General features: G+C 42.0%; 1 protein-coding gene across 1 annotated transcript; it reads right to left on the bottom strand.

The window, feature by feature from the left end:
* Window positions 1-590: 590 nt before the first annotated feature.
* Window positions 591-14,706, bottom strand: ETNPPL (ethanolamine-phosphate phospho-lyase). The gene is made up of 13 exons (XM_063423867.1): window positions 14,550-14,706; window positions 12,612-12,730; window positions 12,290-12,449; window positions 11,358-11,432; window positions 9,802-9,895; window positions 8,651-8,767; window positions 6,872-6,954; window positions 6,147-6,372; window positions 5,116-5,270; window positions 4,312-4,401; window positions 3,983-4,113; window positions 3,054-3,121; window positions 591-2,175 (listed from the first exon to the last, which is right to left on the bottom strand). The coding sequence occupies exons 1-13, from the start codon at window positions 14,603-14,605 to the stop codon at window positions 2,044-2,046; spliced, it is 1,506 nt and encodes a 501-aa protein (XP_063279937.1). The 5' UTR covers window positions 14,606-14,706; the 3' UTR covers window positions 591-2,043.
* Window positions 14,707-14,911: the final 205 nt, after the last annotated feature.

The raw sequence follows: 14,911 nt of genomic DNA, 5'->3' as shown, positions 1-14,911 counted from the left end.
CATGAGGCCCACTTGGGATGGATTCCTGCCTTTCCTTCACTCTATTATATTTTATTTCTGTGGTTATGAGGTTGCAATCTTCAAACCACCCCACCTCAGATTTAGGCTAATCAGATTTTTTAAGTCTAGTTCTTTGACATATGTTTGAAAATTAAATATTAATGACCTGCTACAACAGACTGGTACAGGGCTCCGTGCCTTTGGGCTTAAGGCTTCTAATAAATCGCACGATTATTTGCTTGCTTGTTGCTGCACACAGTGGATGAGGTGAAATGTAAGCAGTGGCACTCCATACAGGGAGTGACTTAAATTGTGCCTTTGACATACCAAATTAAGTTCCCTTAGCTCTTTGTGTAGTTTCATTTTGGAAAAGACCTGTGATGTCCTTCCTGGTGCAGAGTGAGCAGGGAATGAACTGTGGCATCCGAGGCAACATTTGGCTTGAAGGGTAAGAGCTGCCAACAGCTGAGCGTGTGACAGCCTGGTCATTTCTGCCTTGGCATGGGGACAACCTCTAGCTAAAACTGAAGTTACTTCCCTCAGCAAAGAGGTGTTACTGAAGAATAAAATTAAACAAAAAAATACTCCAGTTTGTTTAGGACATCATAATTACAAATGAGAGATTTATTTTTATGGAAGAATTATTCAAGGATCATGAAACAGAAAATAAGCCAGCTTGAGGATGTTGGAAAGCATTACATCAGAAATGTCAACATAAATGTAGCAAATTGTGGAAAACATGGAAGTAGATAAAGTGCCCAATTTTCAGACATATCTGTAGGATCATTAGCAGCAACTAGGAAACAGCAGAATTTAGGGTACTAAAACTGAAGAGGAAATAAATACTTTTTTTTTTTCTGAACTACAAGCTATTTGGAAAGCCCTCAGTATCCCCAACAGCATGGAGCTGTGCATATATTAAAAAAGAGAAGCAGGGCTTGTATGCTGTCAATGAAATTTAACACTGGCGATGAGGAGAGTCAGTCTAAAGTATCTGCAGCACAGATAGGCACTGGTTGCATGCAGTGGTCTTCTCCTTTTAGCAACCTATCCAGTGTTGGCATTTATGTGTCAGGATCCCATGGAACTGGTGTGCAACTCTCCATCACCACTGACAAAAAGAACCAGCACAGCTTTGGCAGGATCAGGCAGTAATTCCCACGACTCTCAAAACAACTCAAATCCATGGGACCACAAGCTGGGCTGTCCCTGGGAACCTCATTTTGAGACACCTTCAGGTTGAATTCAATCAATCAGCGTGTCTGAAATGATACATACTTTACTTGCATATTTTATAGACTGATAGGATTCAATCTATAAACTTTAGGGAAAAAACCCCTTAAAATCTTACTCTTTATAAATATTTATAAAAGTTGCTTTATCCATAGAAAATTAGAATCTTTATTTTTCTTGAATTTATAGTGAGAGTGCCCTGCATAGACATTGTGTCTCTACACATAGAGTTGTAGACCCTTAGTAGAGCATTCCTGACATTAGCAAAGCTACTCCAGTTTACATCAGCTGGGAATATGGTCCATAGGACCTAAGTTACACTACAAGATAATAATGATTTCTTTCTCAAGCATTGTTAAGTGAATTCAGCCATTAAAACATGGGAAGTAATTAACATCTCAATATTAGATATTGAAATTTAAAATATTGTAAAAATAGCATGTTAAGCATATATTTTTAAACTTAATAGGATTGGCATTTGCTTTATGGCAGTTAAGCAAATCATATTCTGCGTAATACGGATAAATCTGCAGTTTTCACCAAGTTTGTGTACCTATGTCACGCCTGCTATCAGCACCAAAGTATTTTTGTATCATTTGTCCATTCTGTCACATCTAGATTTCAAGCCAATGGCACAGTTCTCATGTATCTGAAAAGGTATTTTAAACCTACTGAAGCTAATAGGAATTCAGCCAGTTTATGAAAGGTATGATTAGGCCTCAAACAGATCCTAGAACTCAGACTATTGCACTCTTCATCTCAGAAGCAAGATGGACACAAATTCAAACGGAATGAAGAAACTATCCCTCTTCACGTTCTTATTCTTTTACTGGGCACTGAGCGTTTTTTGGAATAAATCCCATTTTCTTGTCGGCAGGCAGATCCATTCATGTGGCCGATGCTTTCATTTGCACCTTCTGGTTGAGAACTCTCTTCAGTTGTCTGAAAGAGAAAGGAGATGTCAGTGGAGGCATGTGTGTGTCTTCCACCAGGCAGCCACTGGACCTGGTTCACATTAGGTAGCTCTGCCTTGACTCTCTATTATTGCCACAACCTCTTAGCTCTGAAAGGTATTGAACTGATTGTGTAAAAGTGTCTATAAAGTGGGCTTGCACTCCAAACCTAGTAGATTAGTAGATACATAGTAGATTGGCTAGATACACAGCCAATAACTCATCAGGTCTCTGCTTAACTTTTACACCCTTAGGCAGCTGAGCTATTGCATTCCCACCCCCACAGCACCAGTGGAAAACCCACCAAGGGACAGTTCAGCAAGGTTTCCTGTAGAGAGGGTGACACATTTTTAAGGGTGTGAGAAATCATATGTGATTTATCCAAAGCTGGGGCTGCAACCTACAAAGTCCTAATTTGGATGTGTGTCAGCCATTCATACTCAAAGACCTATGGTGGAAACAAAATCCTTGGAACTCTCTGAAAACCTGGACACCTTCCAGGCTGCAGGCTTGCTTAGAAAGCCAAATATCTTTCAGTAGCATGTAATACCAAGAACCAATAGTTGCTGACTGCTGTGCTCATGACTTTGTGCAGCACAAAGTCTGGTTGGTCTTGTTTGCACAGATAAGGCGAGAGGCTTGTCTATAACATGTTGTTGGTCTGGATTACTCAGCTCTTTTTAGATTTACCCCAGCAAGACAGGGTAAATCCTCTCAGGCTCCTAGTAGTGGGTTACTCTCTGAGCTCAGTTTCAAGGCACAGAACCACTCACACTACCAAAAAATGAAGGCATGCTCTACCAAAGTAATTTATACTTGCTTTGTCAAACACCTATATGAAAAAGAGTGAAAAAATTTAAAACATACTTTTCTTTTACACTGTACATTCGTGGATACATTATTTTCTGTCTTCATTCCAGTGGCTTCTTCCAGTTCTGAAAAAAACAGTAATAAAATAATTAAATTAAAAAGAAAGGAGGGTAAGTAAGCATACTGTTAATTTAGTAGCTGGCTGAAGTAAAAATTCAGCTATTCCTCTGGGCATTTATCAGACAGAAGAACAACTGAAGAGTGATGAATACTTCCTAAAACATTTTTGAGGCAATATGATTAGTCTATCAGGACTATCTAGCTTGGGGGTATTTAGAGAAAAAAAAAAATTAGCAACTTAACTGTAGTATGAGGTATCAGAGAGACCTTTCAAAGTGGAAATCTGCCTTTGTCCAGCAGGTTCATGGAAGTCTAACTTTGGGTGTTATATTCTCAGAAGATGAGAACATTTAATGTACAACAGGCTCCAAGAGCCCTCAGGCTAACAGTATAACTGATAATATTTTTCCTGGGTTTGGTCCTCAGGTTAAAAAAAAAAATAGTCTGAAAACCTTCAGGGTAAATTTGAGTGAGACAATCACGTTCCAGTACCCTAGTTAAAAAACAAACAAAAAGAAAAAAAGAAAAGGTAGAGCCCATTATGGAAAGTTACACCAGTGTGACTTTCAGGCCTGTGCTGAATTAATATATTCACTCCTTAACAAACAGCATATGTGACCAGAAATGAGTAATAACAATGAGTCTGTAAGAGAAAGGCTCAAGAGCAGGATTTGGTCTAAAAGTTTGGATGAAGCACATATGGTGCTTTGTATTTATTTACAATAATTGGCTTTAAGAACAGCAGTTTGATGAGTGGTAAGAAATACAGTTGATTACTTTTCCTTGCATGTAATGACCTAGGCTATGATGGTGTTTTACTGGGAAATGAACAAAGAGTATTCCTCTGAGCCCTAAAGCGCACATACCCGTAAGAAGTGCATCAAGTGTTTCCACTGCGTGTTTTGCATCTTCCATTGTGAAACACATTGGTGGTTTAAATTTTAAAATATTTCTGTAGGGTCCATCTGCACTGAGAAGGATTTGATGTTCCTTGAGTCTGTGGAAAGAGGAAACACCTGTCTTAGATATAAAACTATGTTTTGTCTTGTCACTTCCTTCAAGATGAGATAGATTTTGAAAGTTTTCTTTTTTTAGTACTAGGTCACCAAAAACTACACAAATTGAAAATAAAATTAACTGCTGGAACATATTAGGAAGGTTTGATCACTGCACACAGTCTTTAAGAATCTCTTACTTGTAAGTAAGATGAAGGGCTTCAGCCGTAGCTGGTGTTCGCTTTTGCTTATCTTTCACCAGATCCACTCCAACAAACAATCCAACACCCCTGGGGGTAGAAAGGAAAAATACAGACAAGTGAAATCCAGTTCAGCAACTCAAACCTTCTGCTGAAAATGCAATACCTGTTTCTAATTCCCTCCCTGGGAGCACAAATAGGGAAAGGAGCATGAGAGAGAAGACTTTGTCTTTGGTCGCCTTTTGGCAACTTCACACAATCAAACGGGATGGCAGATATTTCTGGATAATTTACCTGGCTCGTTAAAGCTATGTGGCCAGAAAAGAATGACAGAATAATTTTGTTTCATGCTTATCCTGAAAATCTCAAGCCAGTGAGACAAATAATGAAAAAAAAAAGAAGTCTGAAAACCCTGCAACCCAACCCTTCCCCCAAAAAAGCCTGAAGGCAATTATCAATGGTAATAACATGAGATGAGGAAAATCCAAATCAAGGAAATGCATTGGAGATTTTAACAAGGTCTGCACGATTACAAGTGTGCTGGCATCTTGGTTATTGCATGTGGATGGCTCTTTCTCCTGCTCTCCCAGAACCTTTTTAGTGTCTATGCTTGTAAGTCATTAAGCAGATGGATGGACAACCTTTTTTTTTTTAATATTGCCTAACAATACCAGTTTTGGGCAATCCATTTTAAAAGAGAGTTGTAACAAAATCATGGCATGTTTTTGTGTTCCACTTACACCAGGCTTGTTGCTTTTTCTAGCACTGTTACTTTCTTCTCTGATACTGCTGTAATGCACCCACCTGATATCTCCCACTAAGGGATGTTTCTCCTTTTGCTTAGCCAGCAACTCCAGGAGATAATTTCCTACGCGTGTAGCATTCCCTTGGAGATCTTCTTTCTCTATTACATCCAGCACAGCCAAGCCAATGGCACAAGACACTGGATTGCCTCCAAACTGATAGCAAAGACAAAACAAAGCATGCCATCAAAATCAAAACCTATCAAAACAAAACATTCATCTGTGGCTATCCGTGTTGTTTTCACTTTCCCTCTCCTGCTTGGCATGTCCTGAGGAAAGCTTGAAGAAGTGGGGATTCTGTGCCATTCAGGCTGCAGGACATCATTCCCTATGTGGGGGCAAGGGAAGGGCTCCTTCTTCCTCTGCTTCATGTTGCAGTAGTTTGAAGATTTCAGGACTAAAGAATTCAGCTGATTGCACGTGCAGGCAAAAGGCTCTTGGAAGAGCAGTGGGTGATAGATTTGATATATTTTGATACAGAGAGTATAAACTCCATTTAAAAGAGGGGAAATCATGGTAGCTGGGAAGAAGGCTGAGTCACAGGAGCTGAAAGTGGGCTCAGGAAACGAGAAAACCGCATCTCTGTGGCATCTAAGCAGATCAAGTGTTTCCTGGTAAAGGGTCACTGTTTTGTTAGGTGTCAGTTGCAGAGCGAGGTCTGCCAGGTCATGAGTTCCAGCAGCACAGGGCCTGTCCTAGAAAATGGAATTTTACATGATCAGCATTCCAGAGTGGGGAGAGGGAAAGAGACATAAGGAAGAATTTATCTTGTATGGATGTGAGCTGAGATGCATGACCTGCCAGAGAGTTTGTGCTGGTCCATATGATGATGTAACACTTGATACAGAGCATACTTCAAAGCCTCTCCTCTTGCTTTTAGACACTGGACTGTGGTTGACTCAAGCTCTTAGCAATGTGATGCAGTGATGGCTATGATGGCTACAGATGTTATCTGGATCACCTGGAGAATTTCTAACTGCTAAATGCAGACCAAAAGAAAAAAAAAAGGCAAAGCTTCACTTATGAACTTACTGTATTGAAATACTCCAGTCCAGAAGCACCAAAACCTTCAGCAATTTCCCTTGTTGTGACCACACAAGACATAGGGTGTCCATTGCCAATGGGCTTTCCCATAGTGACAATGTCAGGCACAAAGTCTTCACCTTGCAGCTGGAATGCCCAAAAATGCTTCCCAACTCTGCCAAAGCCAACCTGGACCTCATCAGCTATGAACACTCCACCCGCTGCACGCACATACCTGAAAACAAACACAATACCTTGAAAGTCTAGTGCAGCAGAACAGAGGTAGGCAATCAAGGACAAGGCAGTCTGCATCACAGAAATTCTGCAGTGTGAGACCAAGTTAAGAGAAAAAGAAAGAATACAGTTATAGCTATTTTATAGCTATGAAGTTTTTAGTATGCCACATGTTATGAAAAAAATTTGACATTTCAAATAGGAGTACTGTAATGGTACTGTAGGATTATAACTGGTTTAACTTCATCTTCCATCAAACTTGTGGCTGAGGATTAAAGACAGGAAAAGAATGGCAATTATCTAGCTAAAAAATTAGCTGGTATTCCATAAAAATAATTGAACTGAAATTGTACTCTTCAATAAGTAGAAATGAACCACAGATAGCCAAGAATATGAATAGCTGAGGTTAATAGCTGAATTGATTAGATAAGTTTATGTTGAAAAAAGTTATTTCTTAGTTTAATTTCCCCGTTATGGCCTTTGTGAAGTGCTGTACGTACTCTGCTACTTTCTGGAAATAGCCCACAGGTGGAATTACTTGGCCTCCACAGCTCTGCATGGATTCAGCTATGAAGGCAGCAATCTACAAGAGACAAACTCATGTGAGAGTTGTGTTCATCTACTTGGCCTTGGCAGAGACATCTAACAGTATAGAAATAAGTGTTTAAATGCGTGCCTTAATTCAATCTCACAATGGACTGGACAACTTGAAAACAGCTATGGCTAAAGGATTTATTAATTTTGTAACTGGAGTGCCCAAATTTGCAGTAGCCAGGGCCACCTTTGCAGCCTGATGGGAATGCAAGGATGTCCATTAAGCCCTTGTTTTGAACTGGATGACACTTCCTGGCTTCAGTGGATGTTGGTTTAGGCTCCTGGGAGCTACGTAGATTTATTTCCAGTTTACAGGAGACGCACGACAGTGTGCACTGTCTTACCTAAGAAGTTAATAAAGCTTGCGGGTGTGCGTGGGTTTTTGTTTAATGCTGAACACCAGGTAGAGGAGGGTGGGTGCTGACCTGTAAGATGACCTGTGGCTAGCCTTTGGGCACCCCTGCCTAATGCAAATAACTACACAAATAGTAACTCATGTCAGCATGAGGTGCTTGACAAAAAAAAAGAGCAAAAATCTACAGATGAAGTAATTCCAGTTGCTAGGAATGAAAAAGAAAGTTATTTCAAGTCAGGAAGGGTAAGAGCATCAGATCAGACACACCGGAACATAAAAATTCATTTCTTGCCAACAGCAGAGGTCTATGAAGCAGAGATACAATATTACCCCAAGGTCTCAGCATAAGTCTGCTATTTAAGGGATTGCATCCCCACACCACTTGTGAACCCCTCCCTGAGTATCAAGAGGTCTCTGTGCTGGTGCAGTCTTCCTGGAAACAAGGCCGAGCAGTAACGTGTAAAGAACCGCACACTACATTTGAGTACACGGCCAAAGGGTACGAAGCTTCCCACAGCATGTGAGGCCTAGCCTTTAGCACAGCTTGTCCTGCCACAGGTCTATGTCACCAAAACCTAAGAAATGTGCAAAAGAAAGGAAACAAGGGAAGAAAAAACAAAACTATCCGTTAGTAGAGAATAAAAAAAAGGCGATGAAGAAACTTAAAGAGAGGCGATGTAAGTCCGTTGGACTGGGAGGGAACGTGTTCCAGTCTCCGCTAAAGTCTTCGGGGACTTCAGCGGATTTTGGATCAAGCCCTACAAGTCTCAACACATTAGTGCCATCATGTAAAAGATTAACACATGTTTTAGGTACACCTTTTCAGAAACTGTTTGTTTTTATCAAGGTCATACTGTGTATGAGTGGAATTTTTGCCTTTTTATATGACTTCAAAGTTATTTTAACCAAGAAGGCTCAGAAATGGCATATCAAGATCTTATCCAAAAGGTTTTCTCCTTGTTCTGGATTTTTTAATAAATCCTTGCTAGAATTTGTGATGTGATTTCTCAGCTGACCTCAAAACTTTCCCTACAGTATTAACAACCACTCAATTCAATGCATAAAATAGGAAATTTAACAGCTTTGATTGTATCTGCTTATATACAACTGTATTACTGATCCTTTCATTGATGCCTAGAAAAATTATCATAAGGTAAAATTATCATCAGATAGAAAAATGGCCCATTTTGAACAGAATCCATCATAGAAAAATGGGGGGAGAGGAAAGCATGTGAAAATGGGAAAGAAAAGTCCTTAGTTGCCTGTTACATGCCCCCGTGCCATAATGAATTGATGAAGCCTCAGCATTTCTAGGGCACAAAACACACACCTTGCGTCCATTCTTCTGTGTCTGTTCAATAATCTTTTTCACCTCTTCAGCATAAGCACTTGCTGGATCTGGGTGGTCTTCCCTGTATTTCCCTCTGTAGATATCTGGAGAAGGAGCCTGAAAAGACCAATTTATTTAGTTGTTTTTATGAAGGCAATCTTTCTATGAAATGTTTACTTCCTTTTCTATTGATCCACTTTATTTGCTTTCACACAAATAGGTAATAAGAGTTAGTACAGCCTGGATGTTTGCTTTGAATTGCAAAAATGCTTACTGGGGCTTAAACTCAGTCTGGGCCTGTCATGCTCTCAGCATTACTGAACACAGCTGTTTTAAGAACCATCATCTACTTCATCCACCTTTCAAGACTGTCCTTCTTCTCCCTCAAGATGCAATAATGAGTACCCATCCACAACCTTATTTCAGATTCTCCTAGAAGATCTGTTTCTGCAGCTGGAGGGTAGGGTTTTCCAGTCTGTCACTTCCCTTCCAGCATTTTAGTCATGGTACAAATCTGTGTGACATTCAAGCCTCTACAAATGGTTTTAGGGAAAGTTTGGGAACTAAGAGTGGTATAAAAAGGTGAATACTACTTTAGCAGTGTGGTTAACTCCAGGAGGCCTAGATAGAAAAGGCCTGCTTGGTGTACATTTCCGGACTGAGAAAAAATTTTGTCTTTTTAAGATACACAAGTTCATGTGAAAAATCACACTCCTGTAGACACTCCTGAGTCCTATGCCCAAATCTGTGTAAACTTGTGCAATCTGCCTTTCCAGTTTTTGGAACTAGACTCAGAGTCCTGCATCTCTTTAACCAAACCAAGGCAATGGATATTGGCTAATTTCATCAAACTGTGTAACTATACAATGCAGTGACTAAGAAAACCTGTGGCAAGATGAAGGAAATCAGCTGAATACCTTCTTAGAAATCCAAAAGCAAACATTTTTGCTGTATTTATTCCACTGAAATCAGCCAAGTGTATGTACATTAGTATCAGCAAAACAGAATGAAAATATATTTACACCAGAAGTGGGTAATTCAATGTGCTGTATAACAGGTATAAAAATGACAAAAATCCCCAAAAAACAAACCGAACCAAACCCACAAACAAACCAAACCAAAACCCAAAACAAACCAAAAACCATACTTACCACGTGCACATACTCCTTCTTGCTGTCCTTTCCCAGCTGATTAAATTTATAGGGACTGATGTCAATCAGAGATGTAACATGGCCATGGTAAGCACTGTGTGAGTGTTAAATATGCAAGTCACTTTTCACCAAATGTACAGAAAAGCCAAATTTACAACTGTGCCTATATATAATCTAGACTAGTAACCCTATCTGCAACACAGTAGCATAGTTTGCGAAGGGATCTTGATTTGATTTACTCAGTCTTTCTCTCAAAAACAATATGAAATTGCAATTGACTGTAATTCACTAGAAAGACTGGAAACAGGATAAAATCAAGTGCTGACATGGGGACAGACCAGGAAGATGCCTGGACTGCCCTGACTCCAAGGTGACTGCCCCAGCAGCCTTACCTAGAGCTGAAGGGTGGGTCCAGCTCCTTCATCTCCAACCCATGGGCCCCACTCTGGCCAGCCCAAGCTTTGCAAGCTGGACCCCAACACCACTGTGAAAACTCTCAGGAGTGTGCACTGTATGGAGAAATGGGGACCTTATGCAGCAGCAACTCACCACTATCTGCCCTGAAGGCACTGCAGGTGAGATGGTTTGGCAGAAGCCGCTGTCAGGAAAAGGATATTATTTGAACATAAATATTTTATACTGCAGAGTATGCTAAAGCTGGTTACTACTGAGGCCAACTAATTTAGAAGTGAGGAACCAAAGGCTAAAGCATGCTGTATGTTTATTCAGGGAATAATAAACACTTCTGTTCAGCCATAAACTTGAAGCAAAGCAAACCTCAAACCAAACCAAAGACGTGTCAAGATTTCTTAGCAGAACACACATAGGTTAGTGTGTTGCTAACAGGGATATGAATATAGCTGAGTCAAGCAAGATTTGTGCTGTTCAGATACACGTGCCCTTGCATTTGCTCTGGCTGGACTTTCTATTCACAACCTGAGAAGAAAATCCAGCACTACAGCAACGTCACCAAACCTACAGCTGCACCCAGGTTAGGGAAACCCTGAGATGTGGTTGGCCACCTACCCTGTGGCTGGCAGCCCTCTCAATGCCTCCTGATTTTGCAGCCACTTGGTTTTGTGTGCCTACTTGCGTTCACTGAAGGAGAGCTGAGCATCACTGCAGCAATGCTGCAGACTACAGGCTCTTTCTTCTTGACCACTGAATATTTATTTGTGCAAAATGAAACATGTCCAGCAGTGGATGACAAACAGAAAGTCATTTTCCAGGGCAGACAGTAGCCAGACCACTCAATGCTTTTGAAAACAACATTTAAGTCTCTGACCTGAATTGTTTTGGGAGTCTGTAGGAAATGCCCTCTAACAGGTGACTGACCTTCTAGGGTGACCGACAAGCTTATTTTTCAGAGATCTTCAAAACTTGTGCTTATCCAAACGTGAAAAAGGAATTTCCTGATCTGTTCTTATACAAAAGCAACAAAGCTTTTTTTTCAGAAGGCAGTGGAGTACAAACAGTAGGGGATTGCTGCAAAGCTGCTTCTGAAGTAACGGCAGGAGTTGCTGTCTGCAGTCACATTAGCTGCTCCGTGTACTTACTTTTCCAGGGTGATCACATCTTGGTGCCCACGGTACTGCCGAGCCAGTCGTAAAGCAAGATCATTTGCTTCAGACCTGCATAAAAACAGACCCAGCAGCAAAGCAGTGAGGGAGCGCTTCCAATTAGAAGGGTATTCCAACAGAAGACAAGGCATGGGACTCATGGATATAATAAATCAACACAGCCTTCTCTGTTACTCTACAGATTACAATGCTAAGGTTGAGGCTGTAAGTGCCACGTAAGGGGGCAAAAATAAAACAGCCCTTTGTATAAACAGCAAACAAAGAGATGCTTTATTTCCCTCCCCCAGTTTGCCTGTAGATATTTACCTCTCCTTGTACAAAGGAGCCCAATTTGCAGCTGAGAACAAAATACAGCCACTAACCCTCAGAAAGCAGTGCTCCATCTCCCACACTCCTCAACTCTGTTCTCCCCAGTGCTTATAGCATCAGAAATCTGCACCCTGGAAGAAGATTCAGGCTTCCAGCCTGATCTGTCACAGCCCCTCTGCCCACAGGTCCCAGCAGGTTGTTTGTTTTGGACATGTAAGTGATCACAGACTACCAAACTCCCTAAAGAACACTAACTTGTTTCCAAGGTTATATGTTGATTTACAGATAACATTCATGAGTCTGTACATAACATTCACCAATTCACAGAATAAATTTCCTCTTCCTTCCTTTTTCCCCCCCACTTTTTTTTTGCATAGCATTCAGCAGGCCAATGTCATGTTTTGCCTCTCTTGCTTTGAGCCATCACTCCAAATATGATGGCTGCAAATAGGAAGTAAGTTTTAATCAGTGCGGGATATATTTCTGTTGCAAGTCCAACTTAGTAAGATTTAGACCAAGCTGTCCTGAATGTCTGCCTTAAACAGAAGCAAAATAGTAATAAAAAATAGTCAAATTAAAAAATTACAATTCAGACCTACCCAGAGTTAACAAAATAGCAAACAGAGAGTTTCTCAGGCAGGGTGGCTGTGAGACGCTGTGCATACTGAACAAGGTTGTCATGCAGGAAGCGGGAGTTTGTATTGAGCAGTTCCATCTGTTTTGTTGCGGCCTTTATCACATATGGATGGCTGTGGCCCACTAAAGAAGAGAATAATTATTTATTACTAGCAAGCAGTCAATTACTGAACCACAGAAGGACATTCAGAGAAGCACTGTGAACATCATCACCCAGCAGCAATGTGTCCTGATCCCTACTGGAAATTAAGGAATGGAAGCAGTCTCATAAGTCAAACTGCTTACCATGTGCAACGTTGTTGATGCAGTCTAAGTATTTTTCTCCTTTCTCATCAAACATATATTGGCCCTGAGCACGGACTATCTTCAGAGGGTCCTTGGCATAGAAAACTTTGCAGGAAGGCCTAAAACATAATAAACATAACACCATTTTAATTTTCTCATTTTTTCTCCCTCCCTTGAGTGTTGAAGGTATTGATTTTTTGCAGCTCTGGAGACAATTGCCTCCTTCTGCAAGAAAAGCTTGTGAGTCATTCAGGTGGTGGTCAAGCAGGGGCTCCTGCTCACAATGAAAACCCCTGCACTTTCCCCGGCACAGTGGGAACAGCAGCTGGTCTTTAATAAGGGTGTTTTCAAAGCTTGACTCTGCCTGCAATTGATTTCACAGGAGAACAGAGTCTGCACATCGTTCCAGGTCCTTATATGTCCTGCCATGTTCCTAGGCTGTAGCTCTGCTTGTTTACATGCCTTATGGACATCTATGGCCAAATAACTCTCTGGGACTCAAGGAAGCTGTTAAGCACTGTTTTATACTATAGCCAAAAAATCATTACGCAACAGATGACTCTAGCATATAGAGGTCACAGCCAAGAACAAAACACTAATGCCTTGTAGGCTTTATTTTCAGAGGTGCTGAGCAGGTCCTAAAACCCTCACATTCTCACCCTGTCTGCTTTGGATAAAATCTTTAAAAGCAGCATTTTATAAGCACCTAAATCACACTGACTTCCAGCAAAACTCAAGCTCCTTATAAAATTAAGCAGAGTACTCTTTAAACACTCCTTTCTTCCTCTCCCCCTTAGAGAATGTGCCAGCTATGTAATAATGTTGAATGATATTTTTGAGCAGAAGGAAAATCTTCTGAACATCTAGCAGTGTTTATACAACCTTGGATAAACACAGTTGTTTCCAGGTAAGTCTGAGAGTTATTGTTTGGTATACTGAGGTTATGAACTTTTAAAGTCACTTTTAAATGTGACTCCTGGATAGTGAAGGGGTTTACTTTCTTACAGATTCTAGCTCTGTTGCCTAGATATTTTCTGACAACTTCAGCCATTTCTCTGCTATACTTTGAAAGCAATGTCCATCACCACTGGCCATTTCTTGACTACAGGTTTTTTTTTCTCTAACCTGTCAGTTCATTCTATGAAAGTTTTTCTGTGTTTACCTGACTCTGCTCAATCCTACAATCCTTGCACAGGCAAGACTTCCTTAATATTGAGCTGGCCCCTAAAAAGAGGTTGATTTTGTCTCTTTATGAGGCCATGACTTTAGAGAATCCTTTGTGAGTTATGAATCTTTAGCAGGCTTTTTCTATATGCTGCACATTTAAGACACGATCAGCAAAATAGATCTGTTTTTACAACCTGGACTTATTTTTCACTTGGCAACATCTACTGAAGAAATGATTAAAGCTGCACATCCTGTAGGAATTAACAGGGCCATGCAGAGAGATCAGATATGTGCACAGCCAGGTCACAACCTCTGACAGCCCTCCCACGTCCCTCAGTTAAACTCGGCTTAAGGGATAGCAACAGGTTCATTCAGCAGACACGGCTGTTTTGCAGGTGCACGCAAAAACCCCACTCCAGCGCAGCCTCATTTTAGACGTACACCTGGGTACCACACTCTGGCTGCTTGCTTCGACCTGCTGGAGAAGCGGACGATGGGTTTGACGTGCAGCGTTCTAATGACGGCATCCCCCGGCCCGCCTAGGGAATTCCGGGCGGCCCCGAGACCTGGCAAGGCAGAGGGATGACAGGTCCTGTGTGTGTCCATGTCCCCTTCCCTGCTGGGTCTCGCCACGGGGCGGGAGGGGTTGTCCACCCCTGGCAGCCCCCGGGCAGCGACAAACGGGTCCCGACGGGCGCTGTCACCAGAGACAGACCCTCCTCCTCCTCCTCCTCCTCCTCCTCCTCCTCCCTGCCCCGCCACCGCCCCTACCCGATGTGCTTCCTCCGAAGGGCGAGGGTCTCCGCCTTGCTGTAGAGCTCCTCCATCCCGCCGGCAGGCAGGCACGGCACGGCACGGCACTGGAGAACACGGTCCGTCCGAGCCGCCCGGGGGTTCCCCGCCTCTTATGCGGGCGCCGGCCAAACCCCTCCTCCCCGCCTCCCTCCCCCACGCCTTCCCCGGCGGGACGGGACAGGACGGGACGTCCCGTCCCGACCGCTCCCCCATCGCCCTGGGTTTTCCTTTCGGGGGACTCGTGTTTCCTGTCGAGCTGAGGCGGGCCAGCCGCGGGTGAGTCCTGTGCCTTGGAATCTTGCTGGCTTTCTTTCCTAAGGGCGCAGACCAGCACAAAT

Source organism: Prinia subflava, chromosome Z, assembly GCF_021018805.1.
Source record: "Prinia subflava isolate CZ2003 ecotype Zambia chromosome Z, Cam_Psub_1.2, whole genome shotgun sequence".
NCBI lineage: Eukaryota > Metazoa > Chordata > Aves > Passeriformes > Cisticolidae > Prinia > Prinia subflava.
Note: the sequence above shows the minus strand (reverse complement) of the source record. Positions and strands in the feature narration are given on the sequence as shown.